Source organism: Pongo abelii, chromosome 13 (genome assembly GCF_028885655.2).
Source record: "Pongo abelii isolate AG06213 chromosome 13, NHGRI_mPonAbe1-v2.0_pri, whole genome shotgun sequence".
Lineage (NCBI taxonomy): Eukaryota > Metazoa > Chordata > Mammalia > Primates > Hominidae > Pongo > Pongo abelii.
In genome coordinates, this window is record NC_071998.2 from 88,473,760 (window position 1) to 88,496,476 (window position 22,717).

Consider the following 22,717-nt stretch of genomic DNA (forward strand, 5'->3'; position numbering starts at 1 on the left):
CATAACTACCGGGGCCTCCTTGCTGTTCTGTCTTCTCTTCTGTTCTTTTCCTCTCCTTCACACCAATATGATCATATCATTATACCGTTTTAAATCCTTCTGCCTCTCTGGAAGAACACAGTTTATAGATAGTATGGGCTATTTAGTGGTCGCCGGTTGATCTGTCATTGCTCTTCCACTGCGACCTAGCAGCTTCACTTCTTGGTACCTACCCATTGTACAGCATAATAGATGTGGACAGACCACCAACCAAAAGAGAAACAAAAACACCCACACCCCCTCATACACTATAGTTTCCTGGGTATATTTCTACATGTGTAAATATATAGATCAGGTCTGGAGTGTTTCTCACCAAAACCTGACATAGTGGTTTTTCTATATGGGGGGATGAGGAGGCAGTGGTGGAGGAGGACAAGGGAACCAGGAGCAGGAAAGTAGTCAAAGGGGAAGTTCACCTTGTAGTTAATAATTTTCCTAAGGAGAAGATATAAATTAATTAAATATTATATGAATAATAAAATATGCTTTGGCATCCCTGATCGTTCCAGACAGACTTAAGCCCTCCTTTCTGTCTACTTGCACCTTGTAATACATCCGTTATCACACTTGACACAATGTTTTCTGTTTAATTTCTTGCTTCTCTCTTTTTCCTTCATAAGTTTATTAAGGATGAAGGGCTTAATAAATCTGTGTTGAATGCATGGATGAATGAATAGCTGAATGAATTAATAAATTAATGCTTTATAGAGTTACTATACTGTAATTTACTCAACTCTTCGTTCCCCTGTTTTGGACATTTTAAATGTTTCCAGGTTTTGACTATTAAAATACCCCCATTGCACATACTTGGGTAGGTAACATTTGTTTTTTTAAATTATATTCTTGTAATATAGTCTCAGAAATAGAAATACTGGGCCAAAGAGTAGGAACATATTTTAGCTTGTGATATAAAGCCTCATTGTTTTCCTGTTTTTGATTTCAAATTAGAGTCAAAGACTTGAAAACTACACAGGTCCGTAGAGATCATCTTGTCCCAGTAGTTTCTGTCTTCAAATCTTTTTTCAATATCATATCATACCAATTTTTTCTTTAAAGATACAGAGCTGAGCTGCAGTGTTTTGAGAGATGTGGAAGCTCCAGAGACCCTGCTTTCCCTGCCTTGCTCTCATACCCCTGCCAGTGGCAGCCCCTTGAGGCCTCTCCATGGAACTCTATGGCTCCCATGAACACAGTTTGAAAACACCAGGTCTAAACCACCCCTGTTTTACAGCTGAGAATACTTAGATTTGCCCAGAGTCACCCAGCAGATCCATCACAGAGGCAAGAGAAGGATTTGGTAGTCTTGTATTCAACATAGTAGTTATGGGTACATACTTTGGACTCAAAGAGCCTCGCTATGTGACTTGGAAGGTTGCTTAACTTACCTGAGCCTCTGCATTCCCATGTGTAAAGTGTGAATGAAATGTACCTCACAGATTATATGATATTATATATCAGATCATAGGTTGCTTTTTGTTCATTTGGTAATCTCATAGTATCTAGTACACTGTAGATGCTTAATACCTATTTAAAAATAAATGGAATTTTCAGTTTGGGAAAGATAATTCAGTGTACAAGACTATGCCTGATCCCTCTTGCAGAAAATATAATTTTCTTCTAGCATTATCAAGGAGCGAGACACATGAATATTTGCATACCACTTGACTTGGGATATGTAGGCTCACTAAGATCCACTTTTAAGAACTGGCCTCTAGGCAACATGGAATCTGAGAAATGTTTCTCCTCTTACCCTGCCTCTAATGAATAGATTACCTGCTATGCCATGGCCTGCACAGAAACTGCAAGAATTGCTCAGCTTGTGGCTCGTCAAAGGAGTTCTAAAAGGAAAACCGGGCGTCAAGTTAATTGTCAGATGAGAGTGAAGAAAACCATGCCATTTTTTCTAGAAGGTAGGAGCTTTTTACATGCTAAAATTTTTAGGGCTGTCTACGAATATATTGTCATAGGGAATTATGGAAATATTGTTTGTATTATGATAAATACTTGCATCTATTAACATACATATGTCAGGAGAAAAATCCTGAAGCTAGCATTTCCATTTGAAATTCTTAAGTGAACGTGATGAGCATGACTTACTAAGTGAAGTAATTACACAGTGGGAAATAGAACAGATTTTAATTGAGCTTGTTATGGTAATATGTAGTTTTATTTTTTTAAGCTCATTTCAGGGAATGTCTTGTCCAGAATGTTGGATGCACCAAGAACCTATGATTTTATGTCTTATTTGACAAATTATGTCTTCTGGTAGAAAATCTCTAGTTTCAGAAATATATGAATTATGTAGTACACAAAAATGTTATAGACAACTCAGCCTTTGTTTACCAAACACTTATCTCAAGGAGCTTACAATCAGTTCTAAAACTAAATTCCAATGAAGTGGTTCAATGATAATACAAAGCAGTAGATGACTAAATGCCACAAAGAGCATTTAGGACAAGGGAGCAATCATTTTGAATGAAAAAGGCAAAGGGGAGACTTGAGCCCAGACCGCAAACAATGGGTAGAATTTGGATTTATGGGGAAGAGACGGGAGGACCAAGATATAGCTGAGTGTGCTGTATTTGCAAGAACATGAGGTGGCTGCCACTGAAGTGTTCAGTTGGTGAGAAGCAGGACTTACCGGCCAGTCTGATGGATGAAGAACCTTATCTGCCAAATACTCACCAATCTATTCTTTTCCTGTTGACCAGCCCTCCAGTGGCAACCTCCTCGTGTTCTTAAAACTGTTCTGAGAATAGACACCCACAGAAAACATCTGGTCAGGGGAGTGTCATAATGAAAGTGGGGTTTGGGGATGCTAATTGATTTAATTATGTATGCTTAACTTCATAGGAAAACCAAAAGCAACCCTCAGACAACCAGGATTTGCTTCAAATTTTTCTGTTGGCAAGAAACCTAATCTAGCACCGTTAAGAGACAAAGGAAACTCTGCTGTAGTTAAGCCTGATGCTGAAATATCTCCTTGTATGCTACACACAACTCTTGGAAATGAAGCATTCAAAGACATTCCAGTGCAAAGGCATGTGACCATGTCCACCAACAACAGGTATTTGGCCTTTGACTCACAGAAGTTTGGTGAATCTAGGGTAAAAAGTGTTACAAATGTATGTTCAGGTTAAGAAAGAAACACTTTCTATTTTATCTAATATAAGTTCACATATAGTAGAGACATGCATCATTACCAGTTAAGTTCACTTCTCCTAGCTGCCTGAACATCATTCTCTAAATGCATCTCTATGCTATATTTTCTCTGCATTGTTGTCAATCTCTCCTTGTAAAGTTCGTTTAAAAGCTCTCACAAATTGTTTTGAGATACTATTTCAGTATAACTTATAACTTTTTCAGAAAACCATTTTTTTAACAATTTTGTGGGTTTAAGTAAAATCTGATGGAGTTTCAGGCACTCCACTGTGCTGCAAATATCATGCCCATAATTATGTAGTAGCATCAGACATCCATGCATCAGAATACCAGACTGGCAATAATAATACAACCTATAAGTCTTTGTTTGGGTGCTGCCATTCACTAGTCAGGTAAATGAAGTTGTTTCATCTTTTGAGTCTGTGGTTTGTTCATTTGTCCAAAGAAAACGTTAAACGAGATGATCTCAAAGTTCCTTTCTGGTTCAAAACTATGGTTTTATAAGGTAGCTCAGAGGGTGGCAAACTACAATCCATGGGCCACATCAGGCCCACTGCCTGTTTTGGTAAATTAAGTTTTATTAGAACATGGCCATTTTGCTTTGTTTGCATATGCCTCTGGGTGCTTTTGCAAAATAGTGGCAGAAGTGAGTAGTTGTACAGAGACTAGATGGCCTACAAAGCCAAAAATCCACTGGTGGACCCTTTACAGGAAAAGGTTGCTGACCCCTGATGTAGATGCATCAAGATCACATTCTTCTATCCTACTTGTGCCTTTTCAAAACAAATTTTGTTGTATTATATTCCTTTAAATCAGTGTTCAAAAATTCTGTTTTGTGAAAGATAATTTTCCCCCAGGAACTTTCCCCCAGATACTAGAATATTTATGAAGAATTAATTTTTTTAAAAAGTTAGGTAGAACTGGTACTAATTTTTTATATTACAGAATTTTTAATAAAGTAACCCTAAATATTTTTATAATGGTATACATTTAATATTATTTATAATTATTATAATTTTGATAAGGTCTAGAAAGTACATAGTTAAAACACAGATCTTGACCCAAAGCACTAGTTGAATCCAGTATGTGACAGAGGTATTCTCTGGTTGTGTGCCTACATTTCAGCAATACATTTTGAATGATTTTTTTGGATGTGACCCTAAAAGGACGGGCAGCAAAAGCAAAAATAGACAAGTGGGATTACATCAAAGTAAAAAGCTTCTGCACCACCAAGGAAACAGTCAACAGAGTGAAAAGACAAGCTGTGGAATGGGAGAAAATATTGCAAACCATATACCTGATAAGGGCTTAATATTCAAAATATAGAGAATTCAACTCAATAGCAAGAAAACAACCTAATTTTAAAAACGAGCAAAGGACCTGAACAGACATTTCTCAATAGAAGACATACAAATGATCAACAAAAATATGGAAAAATGCTCAACATCACGAATCATTAGGGAAATGCAAATTAAAACCACAATGAGATACCACCTCACACCCAATAGTATGTAGTATGGCTACTATCAAAACACAGAAAATAACAAGTGCTGGTAAGGATGTGGAGAAAAGGGGAACCTCAATACACTGCTGGGGGAAATGTAGGTTAGTACAGCTATTATGGAAAACGGTATGGAGATTTCTCAAAAACTTGAACTGTCAGCAATCCCACTACTAGGTATATATTCAAAGGCTATGAAATCAGTATATCAGTTGAAGAGATATCTGCACGCCCATGTTCATTGCAGCAGCATTCACAATAGCCAAGGCAGGGAATCAACTGAAGTGTCCATTAATGAATGAATGGATAAAGAATATGCGTTGTATCTACTGAATGGAATACTTAATCTTCAGCCTTTATAAAGGAGAAAATCCTGTCATTTGCAACAACATGGATGAACCTGGGAGACATTATGTTAAGTGAAATAAGCTGGGCACAGAAAGAAAAACCACATGATCTTATATGTGGAATCTAAAAAAGTCAAACTCATAGAAACAGTAAAATGGCAGTTACCAAAGGCAGGGAAGTGGGGTTAGGATGGGGGTTGTGGACGTACACAATTTCAGTTAGGAGAAATAGGTTCAATACATCTGTTGTATTTCATGGTGACTATAGTTAATGATATATTGTGTACTTGCAAATTGCTAAGAGTAGATTTTAAGTGTTCTTACCACAAAAAATAAGCATGTGAAGTAATGCATGTTTGTTAAGCAGCTTGATTTAGCCATTCCACAGTGTACACATATCAAAATATCACATCATATTGCATACCATAAATATATACAATTTTTACTTGTCAACTAAAAGCGTGCAACTATAATATGGCCCAGAAGTTGCGCTCCTGGACATTTATCTCAGAGAAATGAAAACTTATGTTTACACAAAAACCTGTCCGCAAATGTTCGCTGTAACTTTATTTATATTAGCCAAAAAATAGAAACAACCCAGACATCCTTTGGTAAGTGAATGGTTCAACAAACTATAGTACATGCATTATCACAGAATATGTCTCCACAGTAAAAAGGAGTAATTAACTATTGATACACACAGCAACTCTGATGGATCTCAAGGGAATCATGATGAGTGAAAGAAGGCAATCTCAAAAAGCGACATACTACGTGATTTTATTTATATAACATTGTTGAAATTTTATAATGATAGATAACAGATTAGTGGTTGCCAGAGGTTAAGGATTTGGGTGATTTGAGGGATGGGTATGGCTATAAATAGAGAGAGCAAGAGGAACCCCCGTAGCCATGGGACAGTTCTGTATGTTGATTGTACTGGTGGGCACGTGAATCTGTACGTGTGGTAAATTGCACAGAACTACACACACACATCCATATGCAACTGGAAATCTGAATAAGCTCTGAATTGTACTATTGCCAATATTCTGGTTTTGATATATACTATGCAAGATTTTACTATCAGGAAACAGTGAAGGATACATGGGACCTCTAAGTACACTTTTTGAAATTTCCCATGAATTTATAGGTATTTCAGAATAAAAAGTTTTCAAATTGACAGCAGGCCAGGTACCATGGCTCATGCCTGTAATTCCAACACTTTAGGAGGCTGACACAGGAGGTTCTCTTGAGACCAGGAGTACAAGAACAGCCTGGGCAACATGGTGAGATCTCATCTCTACCAAAAAAAAAAAATTACCTGGACATAGTGGTGTGCACCTGTAGTCTCAGCTGCTTGAGAGATTGAGGTGGGAAGATCACTTGAGCCTGAGAGTTCCAGGGTACAGTGAGTTATAATCACACCACTGCACTCAAGCCTGGGTGACAGAGTAAGACCCTGTCTCTTAAAAAAAAAAAAAGCCACATATTTTAATTAAAGACTGCTTGAGATGTTGTAAAACATTTTAATCAAGTCTTTTTTTAAGCACATAGTATTTGAAAGATTCCTTTTAAGAGAAATCTGAATACTACCTAGTGGCAGGTGTTATGGGTAACATTTCTAGTTATAAAATCAAAATATCAAAATGGAACAATAGCAAAAACATCTATATCTACTTATGAAATATTAATGTAGTAAAAAGCAGTTAAACCTGTTATGAAGGACACTTAAACTTTTTGAGGTCACCAAACCTCTTGAAAAGCTGATGAAAGCTGTAAATGATCTTCTCAGAAAAATTCACACATGTACATTTACATATGCATACATAATCTCGTGCCAGTCAGTAGATTCATGAACCCCCAAAGCTCATTCTCAAGAGTTCTGGTTAAGAACTCATGCCTGCCTGTTAACAAATTGAAAAGTTCTAGAAAAATGGCATGGCTAGTTTCATGTAGAATAAATTAGTAGAGATAAAATGTGTGGGTAAGAGGGTATATATACTAAGGCTCCTATTAAATTGTGCTCTAAACATTATAATAATTTGTTTTCTTCTAGAAGAATATGAGAGTGATTATTTTCTTGTATGCCTGCCAATATTGGGCATCTGTTTTTTGCTTTGCTACTTTGAAAAGTGAAAAAAATCTATTTATGTTTTAATTTTTATTTCCTTGATTTTGATTCTTAAGGAAGTTACATTTTTGTCATATATTTATTAGCCCATTATAGGTCTTACGTGAATTACATGTCTTTGTCCTTTGCATAATTTTTCTATTGGCTCTTTTCCTTCTAACATATAAAAATGGTTTATAAATTAAATAAGTTGGCCCTTTGTAATATCTTGACAGTATTCCCTGAGTTTAATTATTGTATTTTTTGTATACAAAAACTTTAAAATGTTGCACGCTTATGGCTATCAGTCTTTTACTATGTGACTTCTGCTTTTAGGTATTATGCTTAGAAAAGCATTTCCACTCAATATTAAGTAATATGTCTTCTGTTTTCTTTTGTAATTGTTGTGGCTTCGTTTTTTACATTTTAGTTTTAATTCATCCAGAATTTATTTTATTGTATAGTGCAAGAGTTGGAATCCTTTTCTATTGTTAGCCAGATGTCCTCTATCAGTCATGACACAATCCTTTCTTTCTCTGCTGGTTTGTAATTCTGTCTTTACCAGTACTAAAGCCTTATAAACGTATGATTCAGTTCCTGGGCTTTCCATTCAGAATAATTGATTACCTCCCTATTCTGCAGTACCAAGCTATTCACATTATTATAACTTCATAATAAGTGCTAATAACCTTTACTCTCTACTTCCTCTTCTATCTCCTAATTTGGTTTATTAGTTCCATTGTGTGCTTTTATTATACCTTCTGCCCTTATCATAACACTTAGTAGACTTTGTTCTTAGATTTTGTCAATGCATTAATTATCTATTGGTGTGTAACAGATTACCCCAAAGTTATTAGCTTACAACAAGACGTATTTTCTTACCTCATAGTTTCTGTGGGTCAGGAAGGAAGACACGGTCAAGCTGTGTCCTCTGCTTCAGGGTCTCTCATGAGGCTGCTGTCAAGGTGTCAGCCATGGCTGGGGTCTTATCTGAAGGCTCAGTTAGAGATGAATCTGCTTTCAGTCCTACTCACATGGTTATTGGCACAATGCACTTCCTTCTGAGTTGTTCATTAGTCCCTAGGTGGCTATTGGCCAAAGGCCATCTTCAGTTTCTTGCCACATGATTCTTCCCAACATGGCAATTTGCTTCATCAAAGCAACAAAAGAGAGATTATACTAGCAAAGTTGAAATTAGAATCTTTTGTAATCTAGTTATTTGTGATCCCTTCAGCCTTGAAGTCTTCTATTGATTAGAAGCAGGTTACTCAAGGGGAAGGGATTACACAAGGCTGTGAATACCTGGAGGGAAGAATCTTTGGGGTTGTCTCAGCAGCTGCTTACCACGGTCCATTTCTCAACTATACTGTGTAGTCCCAGAGAATAGGGCATGTTTATCTTGCTGATCATTGACAGTTACTGTCTGATACAATGTCTGGCACATAGTATGTCATAAATATTTATGAGCTATAAATATGTCTCTAATAAACAACATATGTTTAGATTTGGAAGGTTTTTTTCTGGACCAGTCTAACTCTTTGTCTTTTAAGAAAAAATATATTTTATAAAACTGCTTAGACCTCTGTCATCTTATTTTATTATGTTTGTTTTTCATGCATCCTAGCAGTTTTCTTTGAAGAGCTTTCTTTTGCTATATATACTTTTTTCTTTCCTCTCCAGTAGACCTCTTGATGACTGAACGATAACAGTCTCTTCCATAGTTTCTGTGTACTCACTCTTTGCTCATATCCCTCTACCTTCTACTGGAGGCTTCGATGCTTGTTTAAAGCAGGGGAAGCTTCTAGTTTACATGTTTTGGGCTGGTGTGCGGGAAGGAGTACTATCTCCCTACCAGTTCTGCAAAAGTAGGAGTTGGATATATTTTTGGCATCTTCTGCTATTACACAGTTATATTAATATAGAAATAGCTTGGTCTTATAATTGCATATACCAAATAAGCTTTTATTGGTAGCCTAGAATCTAATCATTTCTTTTAGAATTAAAATTTTATAAGAAAATGTGCTTCATTTCAAGGAATCGATCTAATTTTTAGACTGTTCCATAGTATTCAAAAACTGGCAGCTATGTGTACCATGTCACTATCACTCACTATAGTCCCGTACCCACTGCTGGGCAGGTTGTAGTCATTTATTCATCGGTCATGATTCATTCAGTCATTCTTACAATATTCATTTGCCTTGCATGTATCAAGCTCTGCCCCAGGCACTTGGGAACACAAACAATTAAGACACTTAGAGTCTAGTGTGGGAAACAGACATGAATATAAATGATGTGTGTGGGGTTTATGTGTCTTCATATTTGGAAAAATCTTCCTACATATATCCATTATAATTTATATAAAATTTATTTTTAGTGCGGGTATGAGGTAGGGATCTGTTTCTTTTTTTCAAATAGTTATTTGGCCAGTCCCTCACCTGTCTGTTTTGAAATGCCACTTTCATTATGTACCAAGATATAATGCAAATTGCATGTTTCTAAGTTCTCTACCATTTTACATATCTGTACAACTCATTTAAGTGTTGTAACTTCATAATGCATTTCAATATCTGGTGATGCAAGTCCTTCATTTTTTGGTTATATTCCAAAATGTTCTTTGTTTCCAACTGTTTATTTTTGCATGGTCTTCTTTATTCTGTTTTACCAGTTTTTTATAAGTGATTAATTGGAATTCTGACATCCAAGTTTTGAAAGAGGCTTTCAAAGACCTAGTTTAAATTTAGCTTTTAACATACTTTTCTCTGAGTGAATATGAAACATGAAAGATGATGCCAGGTTTTATTTTTATTTTTTCTGATTTTAAATTATTTTAATGACTTGTTTTGCTGTTAAATGCCACTGAGACTTTAAATGAAAAGTATAGTGTTTAAAACTTGGTATAGACTTTGCTATTTACATTTATTTTACTTTTTTTTTTTTTAATATCTTAGGTTTAGCCCAAAGGCGTCCCTTCAGCCACCTTTGCAGATGCATCTCTCAAGAACCTCTACTAAGGAAATGAGTGGTATGTTTTCTAAACGTTTTTGAGATATGTATTGGCTTCTGGAGTCAAGAAACATATCTGGTAGTGGCTTTTGACATTTGCTCTCACCTTCTCCTGTTTGGAATATATCCTTCCTCCCCTTTTTCCTAATTTCTTTACATCATGAATCAAAGTGATCTTAAGAGAAAATGGTGCCTCCCAAAGATATCATTATCACACTGACTTGAGGCCTTCCTCACCCCAGCCCTACTCTGTGTCACGTCCATGTGTGGCCTGTAGAGATGCTTGTGTCCCTTACTCTCTCACCTCTTAGGGGCTGCACCCCTGAGACTTCAGAGGCTGAGGCCTCACATAAAGGAAACATCTGCTGTAGATTAAAAGTGCATAAATATGGGACTTAAATTTATAAAAGAGTTTCAGATACTCCACCACTTAAAAGCTAGCACCCTAAACTGTGTGTAGTTACCACTAATCGTCTAAATATGAATATAAATAATTCTTTGGGTTATAGAATCCAAGCGGGCTGTTAGGAAAACAATAGGAGACATAGTATAAGTCAAAGAATCTGAAGGTTAGAAATGCAACCACTCGTTATCTTTTCTTCTCCAACCGATGTGTAAATCCCCTGCTCATAGATCCACCCAGGGAGACAGTGTTTTCGTATCAGTGCTTATAGTGTGTGAAATGTAAATGTGATTTTGCATTATTTGCTGCTTTAAGTGTGATTCTTACTTAGTTGAAATGCTTTTTTTTTTTTTAATAAGAACACATCTCCAGTATTTCTTAATGGAAATTAATTGAACAATATGATTTTTGTTTACATGAATTACTTTTACATAGGCATTTTCTGAAACATGACTACATGACAAAGTTGAATATCCTTTTAGAAGCTTAAATTAGTATGAACTATTTCTACAGAAACAAGAGGACTTATTTCAGGAGGATTGCAGTTCACCTGGCAGAGCTGATATGCACACATGTGTACACAACCTCTCCTACATGATGGGCACCTCCATTACTACTTTAATTTGTTTAACAAAAGGTACAGGGACTTAGATGGCCCCAGTGGCCCCACAGAACAAGTGCATTTGCAGACACAACTGTGGGTCAGCTGCTGACACATTCTCATTATAGGAGGGTCTGGCCAGTTATGAGAAACTTAATCTTTTCCTCCTTCCCAGTCCTTTTATATCATTATTTGGGAAGAACTTAAATAAATTAGCTATACCCTTAATAGGAAATATATGTGGATATCCTGGAGCCTTCTCTTCTCTGTGCCAATCTAAGACTTAACAAGGCCAGATCTTGCCCTTTGGTGGAAGAGCAGAGTCAGCGTCCAAGTGTCCTCAAGGAATAGCTCACTCTGGGCTTCCTGGCATTCTCAGAGGCAGCATCCCCAAATCAGACTGTCTCTACCTGAAAATTAAAATAAAAATTAATGAATCCTAGCAGAGATACTATCTGATTAAAATATGCATATATTTTGCATATAGATGGTGATATTTAATAGATCTGTATCTCAGTGAAATTTCGTAGAGATTTGGAAAAAATTTCATAGTTCTTAAAATTCCAGGACTGTCAGCTATAGTAAACACTCAGATTTCTTTATTGTCTGGGGATATTAACTCTCATATTCTAAGTTTTAAGTAAAAATGAAATGTAAAATAGCTATAAAGCCAAAACTTTATAAATATACACTTATGAAAGATAAATGATTGATATTGGGGAAATAAATCAAAAGTTATCTGTGGGTTCCAAACCTTTTATGTTTATAAACTGAGGCTAGGATGATGATGATTATAGATGGATCAATTTTTTAACTTTTGTGTATTGCTAAATTATTTGTTTTCCATTAATAAAGGTGAAAATTGATCATAATATTCAAACTCAGGCAATTTTTTATCTTCTACAAAACTAGTATAAGATCAAAAAGTTATTTGATCTGTTAAGGAATTATTCCTATGTTCTGTGGAATATAGCTTTAAATTCAGTATTGCCTGTAAACTAATATATAAAATGCAATCTTCCTCAGCAGGTAGAAAACGGTTGGTTAAATAATTTAATTATTCTTTACGTAGCAAGATCATCTTGATGTTTAAACTATGAAGCATCCTTGCAAAATAAAGGGACTAGGTTCCCTCTTTGGGTGTTTCTTGACCCACAAGAAACACTGCTGCTTATTTCAGGGTTAAAACTTAGAATGAGGTTGTCATGGTGCTGCTCTGCCTAATCCTGCTCCCTTCTAAGTCCTTTGGCTACCACAAGCCCACACTATAGCAAAACCTGAAGATGCAAATATTAGGTAATGGGGATAATCTAAAATGTTAAGCATTTTGGTTAATTCTATTATTTTTTTTAATTTAAAGATAATTTAAATCAGACTGTTGAAAAACCCAATGTCACGCCTCCTGCCTCTTACACTTATAAAATGGATGAGGTTCAAAACCGCATAAAGGAAATACTAAACAAGCATAACAATGGCATTTGGATATCTAAGCTTCCACATTTTTACAAAGAGTTATATAAAGAAGACCTTAATCAAGGAATTTTACAACAGTTTGAACACTGGCCTCATATTTGCACGGTACGTTTTTCCTTATTCCTCCCTTCTGATACCTCCTCCCTGCCCAACTTTGAGATCTTGAGTTATTAGTCATATCACCTTTTATCCCCGGAAGACAAAGCACTTTACATATGTTACCTCATTAATCTTTATCTCTTAAGATTAACATATGTCAGTTCTTATTTATAGAAGTATGTCAAAGTTGAAGGTTCTCCTGTGTTGTAATTGCTATTTTTATATATTTTGTTTTATGTCACTTTTAAAATGCATTTAATATGTGATAATATGTAAACCATTTTATAATGATTGAACTGTTACCAGTAAACACTGATAGCTTTGCCATTTTAATAATCTGAACTTATTGGGAAGAATTGTTTTATTAGTCTCAAATTTTATTTGCTCACTCTTGAGCATTTTTAAAGACTTTTAGCTGAGCAAATTTTAGTTATTTTGACTAATTATATAGAGTTCTTAATTTTTATTTTGAAATTAATAATAGTGTTTATATTATAGTTTTTACAAGTCATCTTTAGAGAGAAAATTGGAAATTAGAAAAAAAATGAAAAATGATTTATCAATTTCCATTTCTATTCCTACTTCAGAGTCTGTGATTATAAGATTACAGATCAACATAGTTTATTAAAGATCTTAGTTCAGCCAGAAATAGAGACAGCTGGATTCTTACACCAAAGTAACTAACTTTTAGATGTTTCTTAATGTTTTTGCTTACATAAAATATATTTAAAATATAACTGTTTTAAATGGTCGCATTAACAGCTACTCGATGCTTCTAGGCTTGTAGAATTAAATATGCATGAGGATTATGTATGCTTTGGTAGAGGGCTTTTATTTCTTTAACATATATTTTGGCCCCCAAGCCTGTTGGGCAGTGTAGGGCATTCCCTCTTTATAAGCACCTGGCCTAAAGAAAGCATGTATTTTTTTTTTTCTTTTTTTGAGACAGTTTCACTCTTGTCACCCAGGCTGAGTGCAGTGGAACGATCTTGGCTCACTGCAACCTTCGCCTCCAGGGTTCAGGTGGTTCTCCTGCCTCAGCCTTCCGAGTAAATGGGACTATGGGCGTGAGCCACTACGCCCAGCTAATTTTTGTGTATTTAGTAGAGACAGGGTTTCACCATGTTGGCCAGGCTGGAGTCTCAAATTCCTGACCTCAGGTGATCCGCCCACCTCGGCCTCCCAAAGTGCTGGGATTACAGGCGTGAGCCACCATGCCTGGCCGAAAACATGTGTTTTTGTAACTACTTTTTCCTCCACTTGAGTCCATGGCCTCTTAGAGACAGGTGTCATTCAATCATTCATCCATCCCCTTTGCTCATATACCATTCACTGTGCACTTGCATGTGCTAATTTTTGCCTTAGGTGTTTTAAGAACAAAGACAATGAAGACACTTGGAGTATAGTGAGGGAAATATGGAAAAAAATCATTAGGACAATGTGACAAATGTTAGAATATACAGTCTCAGGTGGGAAAATAAGAAGGAATGTTAAACTCTGGAAATATGGCTCTGTTTCCCTACTAATAAACTCAAGAACACTTAATATTCATAAGAATGTGACCTCTGATTTATGTGGAATGTAGGGTTTGTTCTTCTAATGGAAATTCCCAGCATTGCTTTTTCAGTTCAGTTCAGTTTTTTCCAGTTTTTTTCAGTTCAGTTTTTTCCATTTGTACTCCATTCTGGGAAGAATTTTCCTCACTTGATGTAGGTTTAGTGACATTGAGCCATTCTCTTAGAAGTCTCATTAGGCTGTTCAGTTTGAAGGTTCAGGGCCTGTGGCCCCTTCTTGAAATGCATATGGCTCCTTTATGGTTTAAATTCATAGAACTTTATGAGTTCTTTTATTTCAGCTTTTATTTTAAATATAGGGGATACCTATGCAGGTTTGTTACGTGGGTATTTGCACACACCGTAGAAAGTTTTCTGTAAAACTTAGAGCCTTTTTTTAATTGTCAGGATACATATATAACTCATTTTTAAGCTCTGATAAAGAAGTCTTTAGAGTAAAAACTTTAAAAATATACTTCACTGGTTCTTAATGTCATGTGTTTCTAGTTTTTTTATATTCCATGATAATTACTAATATTTGTGTAGCTTTATTATGGCCTTTTTGGGAAATTTTAATCTTTGCTACTCTACATGCCTTCACAATTCTAGAATTTCTCTTGCTAGGATTGTAGATGAGAGAGTATATATCTCTTTGATTTAAAAACTTTTCCTAAAGTGAATAGTTTTCTACTAAACCTCTGGTGCTAAAACAACTGACTGTTTTTTTGGTTTCTTTTTATAGCACTTGAATTCATCTTTTATTGCATTATTATATTCCGTCCAAGCAATGAGAGTCAGAAGCAGAAACGCAATATAATTTTCCTATCTATATATTGTGTCTATTACCTTTGTTCAGATGTAATCAATACCAAGTATTAGGTTATGGTAATTTGCTTAGTGAAGTGGGATGCCAGAAAACACCAATCATATTGATGTCTACTGATACCTTTCAAAACTGTTTAACCTCTGAATATTTTTTAGCAGACTGTTGTTAAACAGTTTTAGACAGTTAAACCATGGTTATTTTTAAACAGCTTTAAACACTTACACAATGGTTATTTTCCCCCTTCTTATAACTCCTTCTTTTCACCTTGCTGCAAAGCAGAAACACTGATACCATGCCTAGGACAGATGTTACTACAGGCAAGATTAGATAGTCTCAAGGCAGTGCAAAAAGTTTAGGATAAGACAGAACTTGGTAATGGGTATCTCTCTATATGGCTTGTCTCTCTATATGGCTTGTCATGTAACTGAAGGAGAAATCTAAGTGCAGTGTATTTCTTTTTTTTAAGAGTTTTTTCCTCCAACCATATAAAATATTCTATATTAAAAGATTGAAAAATAAAGTTATAAGAGAAATAAAAATCACCCATCATTCTACCACCCAGAGATTACTACTTACAGGAATTCCATTTGAATATCAGAATGCACAGCATCAGCTTTAGGGACCAAATAGCAGCTTTGAAATTTTATCTTCAGGGAGGTTCTAATTAGTATGCTGTAAGCCACTTCACATGGATATTGGAAAACATTTTGATGCAGGCAGAAGGATGCTTTGAATCTGTTGTCCTTAACCTTTTGGGTCTGTCCAGTAGCAAAATGTGTACTGAGAGTTTTCAAAGCTAGGGAGAACACAGAGTTATTCCCAACAATGAGCCAGCTCCAAGGTATTCCTAGACAACTTGTGAGGGAAGTGGAAATTGTGCAGAAACTGTCTTGAAAAGGCAAAGATTCCAAGACAGCCTGCAGATCAAGGACACTGCACTCTAAGAGTTCCCATTGGGTCCTAGGAGGACAGCAACACCTCTTGGCTGTTCTAGAGCAGTAGTCTTGTTAATAGTGCTCTTGTTTAACTGTTGTATTTGACTGGTATTTATAAAATGCTTCCGTGTGCTAGCCACTGACCTGGGTGTTAGGGATAAAACAGTAAACAAGACAGACATGGTCCTTGCCCTTATGGAACTTTCTGTCCAATGGAGAAAATAAACATTGAACAAATAATGATAAGCCTACAATGGTTATGAAGGAGTACAGGATGCTGAGGGAATGTCTAAACAGGAGACTCTACATAGTCTGATGAATCAAGTAAAGCTTCCAGAGGAGGTGGCTGTTAAACTAAAACCTGACAGATGGGTTAGTGTGAGTTAGGTAAAGAGGAAGGAGAAAAGCACCTCAGACAAAAGAAACAGATTGTGCCAAAGCCCTGAGATAGAAAAGCATAGTATTTTCAGGAAGCCGAAAGAAATTCAGTAAGAAGAGAGTTGCTCACGAAGAAGCTGAAGAGGCAAGCAGAGGCCAGGTCACTTCATTGAGGAGTCATCATTTGGTGGAAACACAGCAGGTCTCAGCCTTGAGGTCACCCAGGATCCATGGCCTCTGACTGACTTTGATTTCTAGAAAAATTACAAATCTTGGTCAGGCACATTGGCTTATGCCTGTAATCTCAGCACTTTAGGAGGTCAGGGCAGGAGAATTGCTTGAGGTGAGGAATTTGAGACCAGCCTGGGCAACATAATAAGGCTCTGTCTCCACAACAAATAAATTTAAAAAAATTAGCTGGGCATGGTGATGCACGCTTGTAGTTCCATCTGCTCAGGAGGCTGAGGTGGGAGGATTGCTTGATCCCAGAAATTCAAGGTTGCAGAGCTATGATGGCACCACTGCACTCCAGCCTGGGTGACAGCATGAGACCTGTCTTAAATTCCAAATCTTGCAACAATGACTGCTGAACACCAGAGATTTTGTTGAAAATTTCTACTCTCTGAAACAGATAAAGAAACCTCTCCATTCTTAGATTAGCCAGAATATCTGTCTCACCATGTCTTGCCTGAAGCTGTTAGAGAGCTGAGGGGCTCATTGGTGGGCAGAACTAGATGCACTCAGCTAAGGAGAATTTCTGTCAGTAGCCCCAAGACCTACTGGTAGGCAACCAGCAGGTAGCTGGGAAACATTCTAAGTTGGGCTGGAGGCACACCAAGCCTTAATTATAAAAGATAACATTTTGTGAATGACAAAATTATAGAACATAAAATGTTGTAAATGAGGAAAAACTGCCTAATTATACTAACTGTTCATAGCTTCTACCAGGATGTTTTACTGTTAATCTGGTTTTATTATATATCATTTTCCTATTCATTAGAAATCACTGAGCTTTTAAGTTGTTTCATATCTAATCCTGCAGACTCTTAAAAATTCTTAAAATTCTGAGTTGCATCAGTATAGCAGTTTCTCTAATATCAAAGGAGGCAAGAGTTTCACTTACATAGAGATGTTTTTATATTTGGGGATGTTCAGGAATCTAACTTAATTTTAATTATGGTAATTAGTTGTATGAGATAATAAAGCACCTTTTAGCCCATGTAAAATGAATTGCCTTTTTAAAAAGCCTGGAACTTCTGGGGTAAAAACAAAACAACTTGGATTTCTAAGGAAATGGAACATAAACAGCAATCGATATCCTCAGGCTTAATGGTATTGAATATACTCTATATATTGAATATATTCTAAATAGCAATGCCAGCAGAAGCAGAAGTGAAGAGGTAAACTGAAGACTTGGAAGTATAATCGTAATATTTTTTAAATGGAATCTAACTTATTTGCCATTTTTTCACCAGTGAAAAGAAATATATAATGAACACATGATTGGAACAATTTTTAAATTTAAATTCAGTGAACATCTGATTAGAAAAAAGATAAAATAGCACTGTTGTAAAATCAGAATAGTGAAGTTGAGGAATAATGAGAAGTTGCTGTTCTGGAACTTGAAACAGAAACTACCCATAAGGCCCCATAGTACACTAGAAGGAGTTTGGGCTTTGAGGTAGATTTTTACCTTATCATTTCTTAGCTGTATACCTTTCAGCATACAGACCATCCTCTCAGTGCCACAATCTGCTCTAAAATGTCACTAATTCTACCCATGTCCTAGGGTGGTTGTGAGAATTAGATAAAATATATAAAGCAGCTATTAATGTGGTATCAGAAACATAATAGGTGTTTAGTAAAAGACAACTGCTGTTAATTTTTGAGAGGCACCCCAGCCTAAAGCAGGCCAAAACCCACTGCTCAACCAGGGACATGCCCAGCAAGCTCTACAAAGAAACTGAATACAAACAGAGGAAAAGCTAAAGAGGGAAAAACAAAACTTTAACTTGAAAAGAAATAAAGAGCAGTGGAGGAAATGAAGTCAAAATAAACTCCAAGCCAAAGAGAGTTCCTGACGTTTTAACAATCCATGAATGGATTCCAGTCCCCCTACCCTCCCTGCACCTGCCCCAACTCCTGCCAAAGGTAATGAGAGCAAGGAATAATGAGAGCAAGGAATGTGTCCGATGCACATTGAAAGCCACAGCCACTGGCCAAAAGCAATTCCAAAAAGCTCTGCACATGTTCAACTAGGAGAAGACTCCATTATCTTCCTGAAGGAACATGAGCAAGAGGCCTAACCTCAGGCCATGCTAAAGGAAAATGACTTGAAGTTTATCCTAATATAAATAATTGCAATGTGTGTCTAAAGACAGCATTGGTGAAAGGTCTTTCCTAGTTAAAGGGGTGGCAGTAAGCGGAAGTGTTGACCTTGAAGTACATAGAGTCTATTAAATGACTCATCTAAGATGGCAGAGAAGAGTTTCTCTGAGTAGATGGTTTGTCAACAGTCAAGGGTTACCCTCTACAAGGATCTTTTTACTTTTACCTTTGATTAAGTCTCTGTGGAATATGCTACAAAACCTTAACTCTCAAAGAGAATTGACTGAAAAACTGTAACCATTTCTGAATATCTTCGGCTTATCATCACTAGCCTCAGTACATTCTGGCAGAGATGGTTGTGGTTGTAGGTGATATGGAACAGTGGATTGGATGGGTTTAGCTCCTGCATACAGGGTACACCACACTGGCTGCCCTTGCATGTTTCATATCTGTCCTGATCAGTGCATCTGCATTGTGACACAGTGATGCCATTGGGGACCATTTCCCTATCTCTTTCTCAGTTGTCTGACTTTTCCAGCACTCGTCAGCTTTAGCATAAAAAGGCCATCTCTTAAGGAAGTCATCAGCTGGTCAACCTTTCTGTGAACTGGCTGATCGTAGGGTGCAAGTTTCTGGTCAGTGACTTCGATTTTTTAGTTGTTGCTAGGCACTCAGGGATCTTTTATTCACTACTGAAGTCAAGTTTTAAAATGAGATTATTTTTTGCTTTGTTTTTCTTTGTTGTTTTGTTTTGAGCTCATAACCATTATTAATGCTTGCAGTGCTAGAAAGCAGGTCTCTAGGTAAATGTGATTTTGCTGTACTGTCTCAGGTTTGTATTGGGTGGTGACCATATAAAACGAAATTTAGAACTTAATTTAAAGCTTCAACAAAAATGACTACTACCCTGTGGAAACAGAACTGTGCCCATATAAATGCTTTGGAAAGCTTGATTTAACTGGACAATACCAATTCTGTTATAGAACCCTAAAGAATATTCTAATTTCAGAAGAAAGAGTAAGCTTACCTCAGAGGCCCATGCTAAAGAATTAGCAGGTAAGCCTTCATAGACTCAAATGAGTTTGGCTTCAAGAACTTTTAAGTTTACAGCACAGGTAAAACTAGAAAGAAAGAAGTAAAAACCCTTAGAGTTAAGGAGAAGCAAGTTTCTAGGCATGTAGGATGAAGACTTTTATTTGTCTGAACAGACTCCTGAAGAAATTCATATTTTAAGTTTTTGGGCCTGTTTCGGAAAAAATACTCAAACTATGTTTTTCCTCTGCTCTCACACCACAACAATCAACACAGAAGGCTTCTGTGACCAAATGTGGGCGTTTTCCCCAGAAACCAAGCAGCGGACACCAGCTGGGTGCCCTCTAATTTAATACCAACGCTATCTACCTGGAGATACCATCAGATCCCACAGGGTGAAGTCTCAATCCCCAAAATTGCTGCTCCTCTACATATACGCTAGTTGCGCAGATCCAGGCCTCCAGAACTTCTGACTGACCAGCTTCAAATTGGGGTTCCCAAAACCTCCTCTTTGGGTTTGATTAATTTGCTGGAGTGGCTCGCAGAACTCAGGCAAACAGTTCTGTTTACTGATTTATTACAAAGGATATTACAGAGGATACAGATGAAGAAATGCATAAATGGGGGAAGCAGCAAGGAGTCTCTATGCCCTCCTGGGCCTGCCACCCTCCAGGCAGCCCTCCAAACCTGTCATCTTGGGGTTTTATGGAGGCTTCATTACACAGGCATGTTGATTAAACCATTGACCATTGGTGATCAGCTTGACCTTCAGTGCCCCTTCCCTCCCGGCAGTTGAATGGTGGGGCCGAAAGTTTCAACCCTCTAATCCTGCCTTGGACTTTCTGGTAAGCAGCAGCCCTACCCTGAAGCTCTCAATCAGTATTAGCATACAAAAAGATAAGCTCTTTGGAGATTCCAAGGATTTTAGGAATTGTATTTAGGAAACTGGGAAGGAAGACCAAATATATATTTCACGGTATCACAGCCTCACATCTGCCAAGCCTAGTATTTCTGCTCCAAACTTACAGAAACCCAGAGGGGTGTGAGGGAAGTGTCTCATTCAAATTGTGATTCCAACTGTGGCAGAAATCAAGCTGATTATCATGAACTTACGGGAATAGAAAGTTTAAGGCATATTCGATACAGCATCTTCTGATGATCAGCAAAGGAAGGGGCTTGACTCCATGGTGTAGGGAGTTCATCTTTTATGTTACCTGTCTCTCCTTTTGGAGGTGGGGGTGGGAGTGTACACATGAAGTCACAAGTCATGCTAGTTCCCAGTCGTTGGACTGATGGATTTTTTGGGTGGACATTCAGAACCAAAGAAAAAATTACAGAGCCACGAAACAAAGAAAACATGAAGGACAAGGATAGGAGTATTGTCCTGAGTCTTCTCCCACAGTAGAGGAGGCCTTCTGACCCTCCTCAGATATATGCCTGAATCAAGTGGGCTAAAGGAACTAGATGCCGTAAAAGTTCCCTTTTGAGAGATCTACCTGAAGTGTAGATCTACCTGAAGTGGTTAGCAGTTGATTATCACACTAAGGAAATAATAAAAGCCATGTTTCAAGTAGATGTTGGCTTGCCTTGGTCATTTGTGAAGACCATAAGATGGCTGTTCTGTCTTGGGAAATGAGGCAGGAGATGAACATGTAAGTCTTGTCAGATGCACCAGAGCCCAGTAAAGAATGGACACCACACTGTAACTCACATTATAGCAATTCTTTATCTTTAGTAAGGTTCTTGTGGGATACCTATAGTAGTAGGTCTCTTTCCTAAACCCATTTGCCGAAAATTAAAAAGAGGTGGCACTTTTTGTAGATGACAGATGGTGATCACAGTAGAATGCCCAGGAAAAGCAAATTTCTATTCATATGAAAATTTAGAGAGTTTGAGCTGGGTGATATTGTAAAATATATATTTGGCCTTCTCCATTCTGTGGCATACAATTCCTAAAATCCAGAGTGACTCTCCAAAGTTATGTCTTTTTTTTTTTTTTCTTTTTTAAACTAATGAGTGATGACTGGCAACCCCTAGTAGCTTTAGGATGGGGCTGGTCACCAGAAAGACCAACACATGATTAGAAGGTTGGGACTTTCAGCCCCAACCAACCTCTGGGGAAAGTAGAGGGCCTAAAGATTAGGTTGATCACCAGTGGCCAATGACTTAACCAATCATGCCTGTGGAATGATGCCTCCATAAAAACCCAAAGCAGGAAGAAAGCTTCCAGATAGCCGAACATATGGAGCTTCCTGTAGGGTAGCAGAGAGGGCATGGAAGCTCCACACTCCTTCCGGCATACCTCACACTAAGCATCTCTTCATTGGTTTTTTTTTGTAATATCCTTTAATTTATACATATATCTGCCACACACACACATACACACGTGTATTTTTTTAGAGACAGGTTTTGCTCTATCCCTTAGGCTGGAGTGCAGTGCCACCATCATAACTCACTGCAGCCTGGACATCCTGGGCTCAAGCAGTCCTCCCACCCCAGCCTTCCAAAGTGCTGGGATTATAGATGCACACTATCACATCCAGCTAATTTTTAAAATTTTTTTGTTGAGATTCTCACTATGTTGCCCTGGCTGGTCTTCAACTATTAGTCTGAAGTGAGTGATCCTCCTGCCTCAGGCTCCCAAAGTGCTGAGATTATAGGCGTGAGCTGCTGCACCCAGCCATATCCTTCATAGTAAACCAGTAAACATGTTTCCCTGATTTCTGTGAGCCACTGTAGCAAATTAAAACTAAAGAGAGGGTCTTGGGAACCCCAGCTTGATCCAGTTGGTCAGAAGTTCCAGAGCCACAGGCTTGTAACTGGTGTCTGAAGAGGAGACAGTCTTGTGGGACTGAGCCCTCAACCTGTGGGATCTGATGCTGTCTCCAGGTAGATAGTGTCAGAATTGAATTCGTGGAATTCAGCTGACA

General features: G+C 37.3%; 1 protein-coding gene across 1 annotated transcript in view; it reads left to right on the forward strand.

Moving 5' to 3' along the window:
• TDRD7 (tudor domain containing 7) overlaps positions 1-22,717 on the forward strand; it is an 85,404-nt gene that overhangs the window by 18,344 nt on the left and 44,343 nt on the right. Inside the window, 4 exon segments of the mRNA NM_001133919.2 lie at positions 1,808-1,949; positions 2,893-3,106; positions 10,105-10,178; positions 12,524-12,741. Coding sequence (NP_001127391.1) covers positions 1,808-1,949; positions 2,893-3,106; positions 10,105-10,178; positions 12,524-12,741 — 648 coding nt within the window.